Source organism: Mycena indigotica (assembly GCF_014461135.1).
Source record: "Mycena indigotica strain 171206Taipei chromosome Unknown Mind.scaff0006, whole genome shotgun sequence".
Taxonomy (NCBI): Eukaryota; Fungi; Basidiomycota; class Agaricomycetes; order Agaricales; family Mycenaceae; genus Mycena; species Mycena indigotica.
In genome coordinates this window covers 1,813,173-1,831,842 of record NW_023503005.1, presented here as the reverse complement: position 1 = coordinate 1,831,842, position 18,670 = coordinate 1,813,173, and the positions used below count along the sequence as shown (strand labels likewise).

General features: G+C 51.5%; 9 protein-coding genes across 9 annotated transcripts; 6 read left to right on the top strand and 3 right to left on the bottom strand.

Annotated features, from left to right (window-relative positions):
* Positions 1 to 407: 407 nt before the first annotated feature.
* Positions 408 to 2,880, top strand: MIND_00695000 (uncharacterized protein; the record flags this gene model as incomplete). Its single annotated transcript, XM_037363656.1, has 3 exons — positions 408 to 569; positions 618 to 1,679; positions 1,723 to 2,880. The coding sequence occupies 3 exons, from the start codon at positions 408 to 410 to the stop codon at positions 2,878 to 2,880; spliced, it is 2,382 nt and encodes a 793-aa protein (XP_037219300.1).
* An 819-nt stretch (positions 2,881 to 3,699) lies between these two features.
* MIND_00694900 (uncharacterized protein) lies at positions 3,700 to 4,471 on the top strand (the record flags this gene model as incomplete). The annotated part of the gene is made up of 3 exons (XM_037363655.1): positions 3,700 to 3,927; positions 3,982 to 4,108; positions 4,158 to 4,471. The coding sequence occupies 3 exons, from the start codon at positions 3,700 to 3,702 to the stop codon at positions 4,469 to 4,471; spliced, it is 669 nt and encodes a 222-aa protein (XP_037219299.1).
* An 11-nt stretch (positions 4,472 to 4,482) lies between these two features.
* On the bottom strand, positions 4,483 to 6,009 carry MIND_00694800 (Glutathione S-transferase; the record flags this gene model as incomplete). Its single annotated transcript, XM_037363654.1, has 9 exons — positions 4,483 to 4,539; positions 4,584 to 4,677; positions 4,724 to 4,803; positions 4,849 to 5,012; positions 5,060 to 5,401; positions 5,448 to 5,504; positions 5,555 to 5,587; positions 5,632 to 5,857; positions 5,905 to 6,009. 9 exons carry the CDS (start codon positions 6,007 to 6,009, stop codon positions 4,483 to 4,485), a joined length of 1,158 nt encoding a protein of 385 aa, XP_037219298.1.
* MIND_00694700 (Cytidine deaminase-like protein) lies at positions 6,008 to 6,695 on the top strand (the record flags this gene model as incomplete). The annotated part of the gene is made up of 4 exons (XM_037363653.1): positions 6,008 to 6,157; positions 6,206 to 6,432; positions 6,490 to 6,593; positions 6,637 to 6,695. 4 exons carry the CDS (start codon positions 6,008 to 6,010, stop codon positions 6,693 to 6,695), a joined length of 540 nt encoding a protein of 179 aa, XP_037219297.1.
* A 1,458-nt stretch (positions 6,696 to 8,153) lies between these two features.
* Positions 8,154 to 9,424, bottom strand: MIND_00694600 (uncharacterized protein; the record flags this gene model as incomplete). The annotated part of the gene is made up of 5 exons (XM_037363652.1): positions 8,154 to 8,381; positions 8,430 to 8,911; positions 8,965 to 9,053; positions 9,100 to 9,335; positions 9,386 to 9,424. The coding sequence occupies 5 exons, from the start codon at positions 9,422 to 9,424 to the stop codon at positions 8,154 to 8,156; spliced, it is 1,074 nt and encodes a 357-aa protein (XP_037219296.1).
* Positions 9,425 to 9,493: 69 nt separating this feature from the next.
* On the top strand, positions 9,494 to 10,345 carry MIND_00694500 (uncharacterized protein; the record flags this gene model as incomplete). Its single annotated transcript, XM_037363651.1, has 1 exon — positions 9,494 to 10,345. The coding sequence occupies one exon, from the start codon at positions 9,494 to 9,496 to the stop codon at positions 10,343 to 10,345; it is 852 nt and encodes a 283-aa protein (XP_037219295.1).
* A 44-nt stretch (positions 10,346 to 10,389) lies between these two features.
* Positions 10,390 to 13,350, bottom strand: MIND_00694400 (uncharacterized protein; the record flags this gene model as incomplete). Its single annotated transcript, XM_037363650.1, has 1 exon — positions 10,390 to 13,350. Exon 1 carries the CDS (start codon positions 13,237 to 13,239, stop codon positions 10,390 to 10,392), a length of 2,850 nt encoding a protein of 949 aa, XP_037219294.1. The 5' UTR covers positions 13,240 to 13,350.
* A 29-nt stretch (positions 13,351 to 13,379) lies between these two features.
* On the top strand, positions 13,380 to 16,654 carry MIND_00694300 (uncharacterized protein; the record flags this gene model as incomplete). The annotated part of the gene is made up of 13 exons (XM_037363649.1): positions 13,380 to 13,470; positions 13,522 to 13,604; positions 13,657 to 13,748; positions 13,797 to 13,974; positions 14,028 to 14,183; positions 14,230 to 14,385; positions 14,432 to 14,686; positions 14,731 to 14,961; positions 15,014 to 15,255; positions 15,304 to 15,491; positions 15,542 to 16,177; positions 16,229 to 16,476; positions 16,526 to 16,654. Exons 1-13 carry the CDS (start codon positions 13,419 to 13,421, stop codon positions 16,652 to 16,654), a joined length of 2,646 nt encoding a protein of 881 aa, XP_037219293.1. The 5' UTR covers positions 13,380 to 13,418.
* A 121-nt stretch (positions 16,655 to 16,775) lies between these two features.
* Positions 16,776 to 18,237, top strand: MIND_00694200 (uncharacterized protein; the record flags this gene model as incomplete). The annotated part of the gene is made up of 2 exons (XM_037363648.1): positions 16,776 to 17,100; positions 17,153 to 18,237. 2 exons carry the CDS (start codon positions 16,776 to 16,778, stop codon positions 18,235 to 18,237), a joined length of 1,410 nt encoding a protein of 469 aa, XP_037219292.1.
* Between the last annotated feature and the right edge of the window lie 433 nt (positions 18,238 to 18,670).

Genomic DNA, 18,670 nt, shown 5'->3' with positions numbered 1-18,670 from the left:
TGTGTTATACTCATCTCTTTTGACCTTGCAAGGGATTGCTCTAGTTAATGGTTCCCTATTTTGGAGCATTAATATCAAAGGACACTAGAGAGATGACAACCATAGCGTAGGTACAATCCTGACGGTGGTCTTGGTTTGTTTGTTTGTTTGTAATACGGTAATACTGCCTCATCCGAGAGCTACCGAACCTGATACCTGACTGTGGGTGACCTGCTCCCCGTCTACAATGTTCGGCGCAATAGTGCACACAAGCGGTGTCTTGGAGGGAGAAATACGATTACATACTTGTGCTTATAGCATCGAGGGCATCGAAAGTTCTGCTTACGTCGAATGTGGCTCGCTCCACGAGCCGGTTATCTCGGACTTGAGTAGATACCAAACTGTGACGTAGTGACAATGAGGCTTGGATGCCACCAACGCTCTTGCAGCGGGTCCTCAACCAGCCTTCACAGAAATATAGCCCTCCTTCACCTCGGAACTACTATTCGGCGAAACCGGGGCTGTTAGCTCTCGCGGCAGTCATCGATGATGCCCCAAGACATATTTTGCCTCCACCCACATGCGAAGAGGTACGTCATTGGACCGGTTCATATCAACCCACCAAGCCCACTTTGAAGCAGAACCAAGAGGACGACACCGAGGTCTTTTACACGCCACGCTCCTCTGTTGTCTTTGACGACAACGGCGCCGACGATATGTCAATGACGATAACAACCACCCCCACTCGCGCGCTGTACACCGATGAGGACTGGACAAAAGAGCTCCAATTCCTCGTCAACAAGCCGAAACGCATTGTGCCAATACCGCTTGTGCCCACGCGAAAGTCGAGGACGCCGACCCCCAGCATCATGATGAGCATGACTGCGTTAATGGAAGAAGACGAGCTTGAGCAGCCCCCAAAAGTGTTCTCAACTCCGTCAAGCAGCGTTTTGCTGGATAGCAGCACGCCTCCGCTGACCCATTCGCGCTCTTCCACGCCTTCCCATCGTCGAACACGCTCAACAACTTCGTCCTCGTCTGTCTACTACACTCCCCCATCTTTACCGTCTGGCCCGCCAGAGCTCCCGTCTTATGGCACCCCAGCGTACACCTCTCTCGTTGTTCCTCCAGCCCCGCTCCCCTCACAGCCATTAACGCGGTCAACTTCCATCTCTCAACGCATCAAAGCGTCGTTTCGACGCGATACCGCCGACCTTTCACGATCCCGACTGGCTCAAGGGACTATGGCTTCTATTGAGGTTGTCGCTGGCCTTGCATCAGCGAAAGCCAAGAGTCTCGAGCAACCGCCAAGGCTGGGATTCACGCATTACCGGACTCCACCGGGCGTGTCACAGTCTGGCATACTCGTCCAAGTATGGGCGGTGGGCCTCGATGCCGTGGACATCCGGCTTCTGGGAAACACATCAACAGCGCCCAGGTCTGTAGCGCTACTACCCCGCCCGAGGACCCAGAGCATTGGCCGATTTGTCGGGAGGTCAATCAATTTATCCCGGCGGACGTTGTCCGAAACGGGCTCGGTTTTCGAGAAGGATGCAAAAGAGGGTTTGCAGGCCGTTGCCCAGGTCGGCTTCATCCCCGGTCGCAGTTTCGTTGGGCGGGTGATGGAATGTGGCTGGGAGGTCAGGGATGAAATTGCGAGAAGGGGGGAATGGGTGATTGGTTCGCTCGATGTTCGCAAGGTAGTAAGCTTTATTTCCAGCTTACGTAATTAACAAGATACAGAGCGGAGCGCTTGCGGAATATATCGTTGTCGACCGGCATCGACTTCATCGGGTACCACAACCTGGCAGCATCACACCGCCGTCCTCTTCACGCTCTTCTCACGACGGCCAAGACTCGCTTTATCCGTCCCGTCCCTCATCAGTTGCGTTTGCGCTGGGAGAATCTCCACCGCCGTCAAGGCCTTCTTCGCGACAACATCGCAAAACAAGAAGTGCGCCTGCACCATCTGCACAACCACCTCCTGGCCCGACACTTGAAGAACTAGCACTGCTCCCGTTAGGACTCGCTGCATACCGCGCAATAAGGACCCTAATCGGTCTGGAAGGCGCTGCCTACTTAGCTCGCGCGGAAACAGTCCGTCCTGATGGAGAACTGGAGGTACAAGAGCACAGCCCGAATTCTAGGAGCCGACACAAACTCCGCGCATTGGTTATCAACGGCCATGCTGGCACTGGGGCTCTCGCGGCACGGCTGCTGGTCGCCCGAGGGTGGCGGGTGTGCATTCATGCGCCGGGGACGCTTGCGGAGTTTGACGTCGATGACGAGGAGCGCGACCGGGAGCACATGACCGCGATCCAGACACGTGCGCGCGGGTGGGGTGTTGAGGAGGTCGTGTTTGACGACGGCGGGGCCATTGGGGATGAGCCGTGTGACTCAAGCTGGGGCCGGGCTGCGACGGTGCGGGCTGTGGACCGGCTGATCGAGGACGGTGACGAGTTTGATGCGGTTGTGGACACGCTTGGCGGGCAGTCGATATGGGAGGCCGGGGAGCGGCTGCTGAAGAGGGGTGATGGGAGGAGGAAAATGTTCGCGACGACGGTGGGAGATGTGCCGGGCCGGCCGATCCCGACTGCCAAGGACAACTTCCGTGCTGGATTGCGGTCGATGCGCGGAGAAGGCAAGAGTCCGAAAAAGAAAAACAAGAGGGAGTGTGTGGTGGGATACGCCTGGGCCAACGCGGCGCAGGATGTTGACTGGGAGGGCGGAGACATCCGCGATGGGCTGGCTGCGCTCGTTCAGCTGGCTATGGAAGCAGATTCAATCCGCCCCCATGTTGAGGACCCGCTGCCGCTCCCTTTTGAGCGGGCAGTGGAAGTGTTTGACGGGCATGTAGGTGTGCGAAGGGGAGGGAGTGTTGTTGTCAAGATTGCGGGCTGAGGACTTGGATAAGTTATGCATTGAATATATACACGGACAATTGTACGAGTAGTCATCATATAGACTTAATATAGCGGAAGAGCAATTGCAACACACGGAATCCGGATTAAAGACCTTACAGCCTGAGTAAGTACTTGGTAGCCCATACTTATCAGTTTCTTTGACACATAAATACTATAGCCGCCTCAGTCCTCAATCTAATTCGCAGACCCAGCGATGGCCCTCCCCTGGTCATCCACAGCCGGAATACTGCGGTCGGAAGTTCTGGATTCAGACCAACTGTGAGAAACCAATACTAGAGAAAACAACGACCTGCCGTCTGGATCCCAAAGACGCTGTTGAACGCGTCTGCATCAGCCCCGTCTTGGGTGGGCGGCCTGCGCGGCAGCACAGGTGGCCTTGGCTTGGGCGTAGCTGTTTAAATTTGGTCAGCGACTCAGCGTGTCGCGGGAGGAAGAACAAACCGACCAGCACCATCCTTCCTAGAGTTGGTACCCAAAAATACTGAAAAGAAACCGCGTTCCAGCCCGCCGACAAGAGTTCGTACAGCCACGGCTCCGCGCAGGCCATCGAACTTTCCGTGTTATAAGGGGCGCATCAGCGCTGATCCCATCAGCTGACTAAGGTGTGGGATTCCCACGCTCTCTCTTACTCAACACTTATGCCGAATCTGCATATAGACGCCCCGATGACACCTCGCTCTCCCACACAGCTCACTCACTTCTATCATGATTGTGGACCTGGAAGACAGCAGATAGCCGCCTAAGGCCCTTCCTAATACCACACGGCTGCTCCAAGCTACACACTGCGACGAGCTCCATGGCTCCTCTTCGTCTTTCGGGCCCACGCGTAATCGGCGTCCTGAAACTGGCTGCCTTCATATTACCGGCAGTAACCGGCTCGGCGATTGACAGGCTCAAATTATCCGCGAATCAGAACAACGAGCTCGCACTCGCACTCTCCGAGCGGCAAAATGGTGGCGTTCCAGACGTTCCGCCCCAATGCGCCACTGTTTGTAACCCAATCAACCTGATTCTCGAGACCGGCGTAGGTACTTCGAGCGTGAATGCGTTGAGGAACTGAAAGATGCGTTGATTCCAGACCTGTCCCCCGACAACATGCTGCTCTCCACTCTTCGAAAGCGGGTACTTCAGCTGTTTGCTTTGCGTTGGCAAGGCAGATAATGCGACCAGTTCCGATTTTGCACAGGCGCAAAGCCTGGTTGATAGTGCGTCACTCGATACTTAGTAGAGATGGAAAGTAACTTTGCTTTCCAGACCTCGTCGTCGCTTGCTCCCGCCTCGGTTTTCCTCTGCCCGATCTGACGCTTCCGGGCCAAAACTCAAGTCGCATCATACCGACTGCCTCGATCGGATCGTCAACCAATTCCAAGTCACAGTTGACGGTGTCAGTCCTCCCAAGCACAATCGCCAGCACAACACGCTCACAAGTGACCATCTCGAATATCCCATCCAGTGTTGGGCTACCGTCAGCGCAGAGTCCGACTCTACCCACCACAACACCAAATGCAGCGGTCAAGAAAGATGTTGGGTGGTTGCTTGTGTTAACATTGTTCACTTATTTCATTTGAATACACGATATCTACAGTGGCTGGATGTTCGGAATGGGGCCATAAGGCACGATGCGAGTGCCATTGATCTAACGCAATAAGCTATATGTCAAGAAACATTTCTGAGACTCACCTGGGGATGCGACCAATAATAGTGGGTCTTGATGTGGTCAAAGTCCGTCGAATCCTTGAACGCAGAGTTCTTCCAGTACAAAGCTTTCATCCATCTGTTCTTGTTTTAGCAAAGAATTTAAAGGGGGACGATAAAACTACCTGTTAATCTCTGGGTAGCCGTCCCGAATAGTGGTGAAGTTGCACTTGAAATGGCCAACGTAGACAGGGTCGAAGCGGATCTAACAAACGCATGAGATGGCACAACAACGCCGAGGAAAACGTACAATTGTGACCCATAGACGCACGTCAGCCTCGCTGAGCTGCCCGCCGACGAGGTAATCTTTCCCAGTAAGCAACTTCTCCGCTTTATCGAGAGCTCCGAAGACAATTTTCACGGCTGTCTCATACGCCTCTTGAGTAGTGGCGAAGCCAGCACGATATACGCCATCTGAATCGAAAATGATGACATTTCCCCTCAGGGTAGGCAAAACGCACTGTTTATCTCTGGGTAGACCCACTCGTTCACCGCGTCGATTTCAGCCTTATTCGCCTCTGGGTACAAGTCAATTTTGGCTTTGTCTTCCGGCAACAGCTCGTTGAACGCGGTGTTGAACATGCGAATTATCTCGGACGACTCGTTATTCACGATCGTGTTGTGGACGGTGTCCCAGATGAGTGGCACGGTGAAGCGACGCTCGTAGTTGGGGTCGGCGCGGAGATAAAGGTCTCGGACATGGGCGGATTTGAAGAGTGGGTCAGCATCAGCGCCAGGGTACGCGTCGGCAGTTGCAAAAGGCCAGCCATCGTTGCCCATGCGAGGACTGACAACAGTAACAGCTGCATACACTTAATCGAGTTTTAAAGAGAGCCAATGATAACCCACGAATGAAATCCTCCAAACCCTTGAGCTTACGCACAATCAAAGTCCGGGTCGCCCAGGCTGAAGATCGGATTAGATAAATCAGAGCAGTATGTCCCAAATGAACCTACGGCATGCGTATGATACATAGAGGTGGTATCGACCTGCGACAAAGTCAGTTGGAATTGCCCGGTGAAGCCGAAGGTACCTTTCTCTGGTGCAAATTTGCCTCCTGGCTCGATGAAATCGCGGAATACTGATGCGAGACGATTGAAGGTCCCGTCTTTCTCACTCTTCATCTTGGAAATGTCGCTCTGGTGAGAAGTGTCGCGAGACATGGTGGAAAAACGGAAGGAGGACCGAAATTGATGACGACAGGGACGAGCAATATATAAGCAAGTCGATGAAATGGGCCAAGCACGTGTGCATCTGGTCTGAGTTTGGTCAGCATGCACTCACAAAGACCAAGAGAAGCCTGAACAAGGGGAAAAAGCATTCTAGGTGGTGGTTGGGGTTCAAGTGAGTCGCGTACGTAAATAAACTCAAGGAATGACCGCGTTGCTGGTTGAACTCTGACTTCGATCATGGATGTTCAACACAATACGTTCATGGCCCAGGCCCTCGTAATGGCCGAAGAGGCTTTTGGTGCTGGCGAAGTACCTGTTGGGTGTATTTTCGTCCGTGAAGGTCGAGTTATTGCACGTGCGCGAAACCGGACAAACGAGCTGCGAAATGTTGGTTGTTAGCCATTCTCCATCCCCTTTGCTGACCTGTGGAACCAGGCTACCCGTCACGCTGAGCTCGAAGCTATCGACGAGATCCTTGCCAACCCGGAGCTTACTCCAACGAAAGACATGCACCCACTTTCGACGACAACGCTCTATGTCACTGTCGAGCCATGTATTATGTGTGCTTCCGCTTTGCGCCAGATGGGCATCCAGCAAGTCTTCTATGGCTGTGCAAACGACCGATTTGGCGGCTGCGACGGCGTGCTGAGCGTCAATGCCAGGTTTATTTGTTGATTCCTTTCCCTCCAGCTGATTACTGATGCTGTTTGCTTTTACAGCGTCCCGCACCCAGTCCATCCATCTTATCCAGCATTTGGCGGCTACATGCGTGAGGAAGCAATTATGATTCTCCGCAGGTTTTATATTACGGAGAACTCGCATGGTGAGCTTCCTCTCTATTCAACGGACCCAACTTACGACTGCAGCTCCCGTACCCAAGTCAAAGGCAAATCGTGTGTTAAAAACAGAAATATCACCGCCATGAGGAGGACATCCCCGCTATCTGTCTTCTCCTTCGCCAGAACCGATACCCGTTTCTGGTCTTGTTGTACTCGTGCTTCCAACTCCTCCTCGTCATCTGCCCCGATTATCAATTCAGCGCGAAAGTAAGACCTTGTTACACCGCCGACGGACTTGGTCGAGAATTTCACTGCGCATCTCATCACCGTTAGGTGGGGTGTGCCGACAAGCCGACAAGTACTAGTTATCTGCCAAACATATGGCGGCCGATGATCATGTTACTCCCACATGCCGACCATTTGCTTAAACTGGCGGACGATAACCACGTCGTGCTTCGACGATGAGGGGAACTGCTTTCGTAAAGCAGACCCTAGCTTTGGTTGGTCCGTTGAACGTGTCTACGAGAAAAAAAGATAACCTGAGGGCCTGCGCGCGATTCGTTGATCAAGTTCTGAATTCAGTCCTCTGTAAATGTGGAAATACCGCCGCGGGAAATTCGCAATTACCGACGACGAAAGCCCGTCGATTAACTACGTCGGTGGCGCACGGAAGAAGCACTTCCTCAGTCGATCCACCGAGGGGGTCAATCACGCCTAGGACAAGTATCGAAAAACCAAGCATTTGCGAAGTGGCTGGGCGGGCTGAAGAACGCGACAAGTCTGCGAAATGATTCCGTATCGCAACACGGGAGCGGGACGGTGGAGTAGCAACTGTGCTTATGGCCTTCGAAGATGGCGAAGGCTTTTGCTGTACTTGCTTTCGGGAGAAATAGCAGCCCTGGCGTTGTTATTTTCGGGAGGAATTTCGCGCTGGAATTTTCGGGCGATGTCGACTCGCATTCAACTCAGTTGGCGGGTGGCAGCGCTTCGAGGACTCCCAGCGGCCTCACGGCCCTCGAGCTGGATGACATGTTCAATGGGATACAACAGCGGGCACAATGTGGAAAAAAGAGACTAACCATGTTTGGTGGGCACGGAATCACAAGGTGCGGGACCCACGATAAAACAGCGCATCAAACTTCGGGTTCCGGAAGCAAAACAGAACAAGTTGAACAGCCTGGGGAAAACTATAGATCGGGATGGGGGTGAACACACAACTTCGAAATGCCGTCGTTCATGAAATCTCACCATCACGTCGTTGTCGCTGCCGCCGTAACTCTGGAAAAATCTCTAGAATCTTGGGATCCTGGTTGTGATTGACAGGAATCCCAGACAATGTGCAGGAATCCTGGGGTTTTGTTCCTTTTCTTTGTCTTCTCGGTTCTGTTTTCGAAAGATTTGTCCGACGTCTGGCTGGCATCGCCCCGACACGGAAGACGGCGGGCCGGTCAACTTGACCGGGGTTCGAGGCGGCACTTTTAGCAGATCGAGGGTTTTCATTTCTCGGCGAGGACAAGCATTGGCATCCTTCTAGTCGCGAAATATCTAGTGACGGGGAATTATACTGCAATATACGAAGCTAATTAATTCTAGTTTTTTGTTTATCAGTCCAACAAGTCGTTTTCTTGCTCTCTCCTCCGATCTCGTCTTGCTGCGGTTGTCTTCAACAACCAGGTGATGTTCTCGTAGACGACAAAGGTGACACAAGTTCCTGGTAGGACACGGACGAGGTTAGTACCTAGACCGCGATAAAAGCCTCGAAGGCCCTCTCCAGCCCATGTGCGGCGAATCGTCGCAGGAATGTCCGGGTATATATGTGTTGTAGCATTATTCTGCATTGTCTTGTCAGAACATTTTTGACATGATAACTTGTAGCGCACCTGGAGACGAGATCGGACAACCTGGTATGGATACGTCAACGCGAGGGCGGCGATCTTGCTTCCGCCTGACATGAGGGAGTAGGCCGTGTTTGACTCGGGGGTGGTTGACAAAAATGCGGGGATGGTGAGAGAGACACATACCAGTTTGTCCACCTCTGGCGTCCACGCTTTGCCCGCGACGGCGAATTGCTTCTTCTTTATATCAAAGCCCCACCGCTTCATGCGCTCATAGACCATGAACTGAATCGCCCCATTGCTCACTCCAACGAGAGCTAGCGTCGTCCCCCGAAATAAACCAGACACCCCTTCTGTTTGAATTATCGACGATAGCCCATCTTCGAAACGCGTCATAACAGTGTTGGAAATAGAGCATGGAACGCACGTAGAACGTTGCGATAAGCGTTTGGCGCGTCCGCGCGGGGTGGTGAACATTCGGACTTTGACCACCCAGATTGGATTCGTCATGATTGCAGTCACCGCACCTAATATGGCCGCGTCAGAGCAGAAAAAGCATATTGTAGGACCGAGGACGGACTTGCTTGGGCAGAACATAACAATATGCTTCCTGACGAAAGAGGTGCCGATGGGTTATCCTCCGCTGCCCTCTTTTTTAGGATGTTGTAGCTGGTAAAGTTGTAAAAAGTGAAAATGAGAGATTAGGAGGACATACAAGAGGAAGTATAGCCCCCAACTAGATGCATTCCCGGCAATATTGGCGCCGACGCCACGGTACAGGCCTCTCCATCCTTCTTGGTGCTTAATGTCGCGTAATGAATGCCAGATTTGCTGGCCAATTCCACCCGTGGGGTTTGTAGTAGCAACTTGATACTTGACTTTGAGCAGGTCTAAAGGGTTCATACATAGTACAGCGACGGTGCCTGCACCAATTCCAGCGACAGCATGGTCCTGAACCGAACCAATGAGTCGTTGTGTAAAACGAAAAGAGCTGAGCGAACATAAGCGGGATTACGGAAGAAGTGCGGTTGCTGTTCCATTCCAGCGGGGCTGGATCGAGAAAGTCGAGGTCGACGCGATAGTCGAGGTGGCTTTGAGTTCCGCGTCACATGCCGACGTCACGGTCACAAACGCGCTCATCGGCGATGAACACTTTTTCGTCCTTCCGTTTCGCTGCAAATGCGGTTCTTCGTCCATCCTACATACTTCTACACGTCCGCCACAAGTCCGCCAAGCCTCTCGGACGTTTACGAAACCACGAAATCAAGTACAACGCGGTATTGAGAAAGGACAAGGAGGGCAATTTGGCGCCAACGACCATGCAGGCGCTCCTCAAAGAAATCGACCTGACCCAGGAGCGCATAGAGCTCGTTGCCGAGAAGCCCTCGCCCATTGTCGTGGTCGTGAATATCAAACAGGACATGTTGAGGGTGAAGCGGGTGAAGGAGAAGCAGCGGGTAGCAAACAAGAAGGACCAGGCGAAAGAGCTCCAGTTGACTTGGACATCAGAGGAGAGCGACATGGAGCATAAACTCAATCGGTTGCGACAACACCTCGAGACCGGAGCACGCATGGACGTTGTGTTCTCTACCAAACCAAAGACGGTGGCTCCCCCAGTCAAAATCCAGCAGCAAAAGGTCGCAGATGTTATTGAGCGGTTGGCGGAAGTATCAACACAGTGGAGACCGGTCGAATGGCGGAAGAATTTGGCGATTATATCTCTGCGTGGCTCTAAACTTGTGTCCCAACCAACGCCAACTTCATTGGACCTGGACCCTCCACCAGAAACTGACTCAACCACTGCCGAACCAGTCGTTGCGCCCCCTACCAACCGCCACGTCCCTATTAGACCGCGAAATTTCCAAGATCTCTCCAAATGGGGCTACCAGAAACCACCGACCATGAATCCGATGGCGGCCAAACGCGCTGAAAAAAAGTACCCTAAAGGCGGCCGTCCCTAGACCAAATGTATATCTTGTCTAATGTTACATTATTGAATGCTCTATTAACTGGTATTCTGGAATAAATCGCCCGCAAGCCTTCGTTGCCATTTAGCAGGCTGGCGTCGCTGTTGTCGCTGAATCCATCGTCGCATCCGAAGCCGACGGTAATGGTTATATGCAGGGGAAGTTGGCAAAGCCTTGTGCTTTGGTGTTGGTAGATGAAGCGGTCGAACAACACCGCCATCGGGCTTCGTGTCTGCATATACGAATGGCACGTCCAAATTAGAAGCTGGCTTGTGGCCTTTCTTCTTCTGCATGACCGCATCCAACCGGCCAACAGAGATCGATTGCAGGCTGACAGGCAACGGGAAACCCGCTTTAACCATCGCTTTTACCACAGCTTCAAGAGGTACATTCCAATCCTCGTTTGACGGGATGCGATGAGTTTCGGCCAAAGCTTGTTGCGCCTCTTTGAGGGCATGGATCCACGGGCCAGCTCCAGGACCATTCGCACGAGGTCTGAAGACATCTAAGGCAGCATTAAAGAAACGGGCATCCGGGCGCGGCAGTTCCGATTCTTTGAGCCAACGCAATTTGGTAGGGAGACGTCGGTACAGAGTTGCAATACTCATAAATCGCTGGAAAACGTCGAAGGTCGCATGCGCCATGACCCGCCGAAGAAGAAAAAAGACTTGATGTGGCGGCATTGGATGAGGTAGTTGTTGGCACTCGTAGAGAAAAGACGCCCACACAGAGTGCTTGGAGGTTCGTTTGGAGATGCGTTTGGCGGGATGCAATTTCATCTGCCACAGTTCTCGTCTTCGCGCCAGAGTGCCATAGCAGCGCATCATGATCGTATAAACATGGGGTCCAAAAATCCAAGGCTCGCATTGTGGGACATGAGCCCGTGTCCAACTGCACCATTCAGCCTTCTTGGCCAGTTGCCAGACACGGTCAGCGAGCGCGAATTGACCAGATTTGGAGAGCGAGTCGAGGACGGCGCCAAAGAAGATAGGACCAAGGGTTATCGCTCGACGAAGAGAGGCTAACAACGCCGCATGACCGAGACTCTGATCTTCTTTGCGCTCAGAATTTGTCGGAAAGAGGATGCTTTGCAGCTCAGGGAGCACAGTGAAGAGAATAGTGGTGACTTCGCCCGGTTTGCCGATTGCAGTGAGGTGGGAGATATACGATGTGAGGGTGCGTATATCTCCAGCAGATGGAAGCGCGGGTATGGTCAGATTCCCGTACTCTATAGCCCCAAGCCGGGCTCCGGTATCCAGAGCATCCTGCACAAATCCAAACTGTTCCTGCCCAAGGCTAGAGATGGCTGGAGTTGTCGAGATGCTAACTTTTGGCTTGAATGAGCCATCAGACCGCATGACAGGTACATCGGGAGTGTAGCTGAAGTGCGGGCCCATTGACTGGACGGTGCCTGAAACGATGTCGTTCCTTCGCAAAAGGGACCCGGAGCGCAGTAATATATTCGCCGTCACTATGTCTGGGGAATTGCGACAGTCCGGTCTTGAGGCCATATGTGAAAGGATTTTCTGTGCGTATTCGATCGAGAGTCGTTGACGAAGTGCGTAGTGCAGAAGACTGTTACAACTGCTTACATCCAAGGGTGGCAACAGGGGATAACGACGACTTTTGACAATAGCGTCTCGAGGTACCATAGGTTGTTGGAGAAGAATTTGTTGGGTCGGAAGGGTTTGTAATAATTTTAAAAGAACTTGATGAAAATAGTCGTAGGCCTTTATCCGTTCAGGGCATCCCCCCAACCCGACTATCCAAACTTCATCGTCGACGCGAGGACATTTGTATAAGGTGCTGATAAGGACGGATAGTTTAGGAAACGGAATTTGGTGCCGCTCTAGGAGACCAGCAATATTTGCTAATGACTGAAGAGCGACAAGTCGATCTTGAGTCGGGTAAGTTGCGTCACCGTCTCTCGCGAGAATCGCCTTGATTATTTGCAAGGCATTTTCTAACGAAGTTCGATCTGGAAAAATGGCCTCTTTCCGCAGATGTTCTAGGCGCAATTTAGCTGAAGCAACCTGAGGAGACGACTGAAGTTCGTCGTCCTCAGGAAGAGCTGCAATGTTGCTAGAAAGTGAATAGCCCGTTTGCCATTCGCGACAGGTCCAGCCAAAAAGCAGCGAGAATATGATCAGCTCGCCCTTAAGCAGAGAAGCGGCCATAATGAGCTTGAACATGTGATCTGTTCGTCTTTGACGATGTCGCCTTGCAAGGAATAATAACTCCAATGCAAAACGCGTCCTAGGGTCTGACATACGGGAAGGATGGAGGAGCAAAGCATCGGATGGAGTTTGCAGAGGAATAGTGCGCATTTGGCGAGGAATAATTCTGTCGAGCAGAGTGCGATTGGTGGGCGGGGGAACGAGGGATTTCATGATGGCCTCCAAAGTCGCGCTGCGAAGATTGACTCCCTCCTGCATCATAAGTTTGGAGAGTTCGAAGGCCGGCTGTGCAATATTGTGGCGCACAAGACAGTGGAGAAGGGTGTGGGCAGATAAACGCGTCGGAACATCAGGTCCAAAGCTCAAGGCAGCTGCTTCGAATTCGCTCTGCGACTCTGCAATTCCAGGTGCCTTGAATGGTATATTCGAGACCTTTTGACGATAGGAAGCAAAGCGGATTGAGTTCAAAACAAAAAACCCATCGGAAAATCCACCATTTGCAATGCACATTCGAATTGCCTGTGCTGCCGCAAATGAGGCTTTGGAGGGACGGATCAATGGGGCAGAAAGAGTTGTAGATGACTCGGCGACGGTATCGATGGCTTTTTCGATAGGGAGAGCAGCGGAGGCAATGGCATGGAGAGCAGCAGAAGTTCTGACGTTGTGGAAGGGACGAAACAAGGCGCGACTAGCTAGTGCTGGCCATAGCATGTAGCCAGCATGAACCCTGTAAATGTTTTAATTGCTCTGAGTGAACTGCCACGCGAAATACTACCTAGGACCTGCGCGGGTCGAGCCAAGGTTGATGGCTGTTGTTGGCAAGATGTGTGACCGGCAAAATTTCGTGTTGAACGAGACTCTGTTGTGCACTAAGCACTTTTTCCAAAAATATGAGTTACGACCGACCACATCGTGGCGGAGGGTATAGACGACGTTATAGAGGTGCGACTGTGCCAATTTTTGGTGGAATCTGGTTCTAGAACATCTCTGCAGACGACTATGATGACCGCCGACGCGAGTCCTACGAGTCTCCCCTCGACAAATTTAAAGCTACCATTATCAAGTTTGGCGACGTTGTTAGTGGTCTACTCTGTGTTTTTTCGCGTTTCCGACCTGTTTTCGCCCTAGGATGCATTGGAGGAACTTCCTCGACTTGAAAAGTTCATCCGCGATGCCACCAACCACCCCGTCTCGGTTGTCTCCGAGTCTTTGCGCATAGCGTATGTTGCTATACAAATCTCCAAAAGTCTGACCTCAACTGAATCCAGCGTCACCGAGCAACCTTTCAAAATTCCGTACTACGCGCTTTTGTTGAGGCATTTGCACAACCCCAGTGACAATGGCCCCTCGGAAGATCCAACTATTGGCCAGCAGATCCTAGAGGACTTTTGGAAGGGCTTCCAGTCTTATCTCGACCAGCATTCATGGAGGGAGACGCGACTTTGCGTGCGTGTCGCGTTATACTGTCTCGTTTCAACGACCAATCAACCATATTTAAGATTCAATTCTTCGCGCATCTCACTGTCGCTAAATTAATATCAACAGACTCCATGCTAACACTGCTCCAATCCTTCACCGCTGTTCTTGAGGAGTTTGGCGTCTCGCTTGGCCGAGCGAAGCAGGCGGCAGTTTGTGCGGCGGAGGGACTCATGATCGTGGGTTGGCAGCTTTTTCCCTTTAAATTTATCTCAATCTGCTCAGGGTGGACCTATTCTCAAAGTGGACTCCCCCATTCAAGTCCAAGAAATCATCAGCGCAATTCAGGCTTACAACGACACGACTGCAAGCGCGAAATGGATCGTTGGTCCTCTCAACCGCGTATATACGGATTCGACTCAATTCCCGCTTGCCGATGAGGTGTGTGTTAGCACTTCTCAAAGACTCGTTATCTAATATTTGACAGCAACTGGACATTGTACTGCATGCTCTGCGTGTTTTTGACGAAGCCGACTTCGCAGAGACGTCTTCAGTGTTTTTACAACCATATTCAACTTGTGAAGACCTTGATCCCCTGACATTCACTCCTTTCAACTTGCCCTCCGTCCTCGTTCCCCCAGAAGTCATTGAGCTTGACAGCCTCTCGACGGATGCCGGTGAGGATACGCAAATAAAGAAGGAAGAGTGGCCAGAGTATTACATCTCACTGTTTGACAACGAGGTGCGCCTATCATTTCCATTGGTGCAGCTATCGACCGTATACAGGTTACCCCCGACCCCAAAACACCTGCTGGTTATGCTGTGCGTTCTGGCCTCGCGGACATACTCCAAATATTCGAAGTAAACCGGAAAGACTGTGCGCGTCTCTTATTAGATTTTCCGCGATGGGTACCGCCTGGGACGTTCAAACCGAAACCATCTCTCGATGCCAACCCTCTTCCAGCACCCGAGCCGGTGCCCGGAAAGGACTGGCAACTGGAGAGCACCATCGTCGAGGTTTTTTTGATTTCTTCCCTTGGTCTAAATTTGTGGTTCAATGGTTGTGCAGATCATTCTTGGGATGCTGTTTTTATTGCCAGAATCCCAACACAAATCCGTGTACTATATGTCTCTGATTACGGAGTTGTGCAAGTTGTCGCCCTCAACTGGTGGTCCCGCGGTCGGCAAATCCTTCCGGAAATTATATAGCCAGCTTGGTGAAGGCTTCGACGTTGAAATCGCAAAACGTTTTTCTGAATGGTTTTCCGTCCACATGAGCAACTTTAACTTCGGTTGGGTGTGGAAGGAGTGGTATGCCATGCTTTTCGCATTCTTTTCAATTGCTTATAAATCTCACAGGATACCGGACCTTTCACTCACCGTCTACCATCCCAAACGCGCCTTCATACAACGCGCAATCGAACTAGAAATCCGGCTTTCTTACCATGACCGGATACTCAAAACTCTTCCCCCCGAAATGCAAGCGCCAGATAGCGAGACTATCAGCGAAAATGCTCCTGGTCCCGATTTTGACTACGATGATCCAGGTTTGATAGCTTCTGCTATTCTAGCACTAAAATTTGACCTGCAATTGCAGCGAAACCTCATCACGATGTGGCACAAACAATTCTCAACCTGTTTCGCGGTAGAGCAAAGGCCGAAGACGTTGTTTCTCGCATCGAAGGACTGAAAGCAGCATTAGAAACCTCTGATGAGGTGGTCAATACTGATGCGCTGATTCGCTCCATCACCGTACAATCGCTGCTTCATGTTGGAGCTCGCTCCTTCTCTCATTTGCTGAACGCTATCGAACGATATTTGCCCTTGTTGCGCAACATCGCGAGTGGCGGAACCTCCATAGCGGTTGGTACTGGTATAACGGAGGCGAAGGCGGACATCCTAAGCATCGCAGCTACGTTTTGGAAAAACAATCGACATATGGTGGTAATCGTGTTTGACAAACTGATGCAATACCAAATTGTCGACCCAACGGACGTCGTGCAATGGGTATTCGTGCGTAGGGCTGAGCTTCCAGAGCTCAACTCTGCGACGGGCATCAACAGTTTGCGAACCTTTGAATGGGAGATTATCAAGGCTGCCTTGGATAAGGCAAACGGACGAGTAACAACTGCGCGCAGAAGAGTGGTGGCTCTCAGAAAAGAGGATGATGATATTCGTGCCCGAGCTTTGGCTGACGGGGTGGCAATGGATGTTGATGCGGACATTAAAACAGGTTTGTGGGTATAAAGTATCGTTCGTTCTCCAGACTGATTCTCGACGATAGAAGAAGCCCCTGCAGCAGAAAATCCCGCTCTTACTACTGCACTAAAAGCATTTGCCAGCTTAACGCGGGAACAAAAGGCTGCATTATCGAAAACTCTTGACGGTTTCGTTTCCTACTTAACACCTGCTTCCTCAGAAGCCCAAAGAAGGGCCATTACAGAGGAGGGCTGGAATGATCGCGGAAGGTGGGACAAGGAGGAGTGGAATACCTGGGAGACCTGGAACTGGTATCGGCATTTTTGTCGTCTGGTAAGTTGGTCTGTCTCTCTCTGGGTGCTTATGGTTAACCTCATTCAAGTATGCGCCTTATCTTCGCAGCTACTCAACGACACTCCAGACTGTATCGTTTGCAAAGCTCGAGGGCTCGACGGATCCAAGTGTTGAGCTGTTGAAAAAGACATGGAACGTTGCAACTGGGCAAGAGTAAATACTTAGTTGAGTAATATATATGTGACCTCAGCTAACGTCACACCGGTTCCCTCTTGTCCTTTCCACCATCTTTGCATCGTTTTTTACACTTCTCTCTATTACCCCGTTCTCTTTCCATAATGTCTCACCGTGGTTTAAGCCTGCGAGCAGCTCGCCATCCAGCTTCGCTTTTGCCTGTTGCTGCCCACAACCCCGCCCTCATCCACCTTGTATCCCAACCAGTTTCGGTCGACATGATACTTTACATTGCCCGCCAAGCAGCAATCCTTCTCAAGCTCCACGAACAGCCGTATGACTCGTATTCGACCACACCGTCCCAACAGATGTCACTCGAGCAGTTCATTTACGGTATCGTCAAAGCAGGCAACGTGCAAGTGTCTACTCTTCTTACGACCCTGGTTTATCTTGAGCGACTTCGGGACAAGCTTCCTCCAGTTGCGACAGGTATGCTTTTTCATCTCGCTATATCCACGTTCAACTGTCTCAAAACGCCAAGGCCTCCCTTGCACGCGGCACCGTATCTTTCTCGCCACACTGATTGTCGCTGCAAAATACCTCAACGATTCGTCGCCAAAGAATGTTCATTGGACGCAACACGCTTTCGGCATCTTCCAAGTCGGCGAGGTCAATCTTATGGAGGCACAACTGCTCTTTCTGATGGACTACGATCTGCGTTTTAACGAAGAAGCTGCCTGCACTACATTCGCCCCATTCCTTCTGACTGTTAGAGTCCCGAGACCGCTCCCAGCTCTCGAAATCGTCAGAAGTCGCAAAACGCGATTCGCTTCCCAACCCAGGCCTAGAGCCGCTGCATCTGTAGCCTTGCCGGAGACCACGTCTACAAGTAACCTGTCAACATCATCAAGCAACTCTTCGACTCTTGTATCCACCGTCAGAGTACTTGCGAAGCGCCTATCCCAGACCCATCTGTCTTCTTCTCGGCCCAGTCGCCCGCATAATGTTCCATTCAATAGCTACGATTCTTCCGACGCTGGATCGCTTACAGACGATACTGGCTCTTCCTCATCATCGTCTGGATGGCTCAGCAGCGACTCTGATTCAGAATCCGAGACTGATGCGCTGATTTACGGTCAAGAGAGTAACCCTGCTCCGAATGACTCTACCTTCGTCTCTCCCGACCATATGCATTCAACATCCAAACGCCTCTTCATTCTCCGTCCAGCCAATGCCTACAAGCCTACTCAGAATCGCTCTCGCAAGCCATCTGACACTTCTTCGATTGCCACTGTTACGGGCACATCTCCCGAGCCGTCGAATTTCCGCCGCAAGTCAACGACCACTCAACCTGTGTTGCCTCTAAACAAGCAGATGTCTTCCCTCTCTGTGAGCGCGACGATGCCGAGTGTCAATCGTTCTGGGCCTACGAGTGGCTTTTTTAGCCGTATGTGGGGTGCTGCAAAGGGAGACAAGTTTGCTGGTTTGAGTGAATCCCGGTCCGATGGGCTCCCCGTTTATCACGGCCAGAGCGCTTTCCGCAGATTGGTATCGGGTCATTCACGGTCGACTTTGACCGGCGCTGGCCGGGGTAGTCTCTTGGCCGATCCGTCGTTGCAGGTTTGAAGACGTTATACCCACTCTTGATCTTGCTTACCTTCGCACAACACTTCTACTACCCACATTACTATCCAGTGCATCGACTGCTTCTTTTCTGGACCTGTGTTACTTGGAGCATATACCCGCACGTATATAATACACAAACTAGCCTTGTAACTGCTCAAAATACACCGATATTGAATGAGCCGCTTGTCAGTTGAGTGGATTTTGCGCGCAGCCGGGAGTCCGGCACGAACGGGAGCTGACCAGATAACAGTTGCGACAAAAAAGTCACTGTTTAGGCGAAAAAACGACACAATTTACACAATTTGTCTGAGTCTAGGCTATACATGTTTGAAATTAAAGGCAAATAATCTTTGAATTCATATCTTACAGCAACGCGCAACCGCATGCTTCTCATCAGCTGAGTCACTTAGCTGGGATCGTTGAAACTATATTT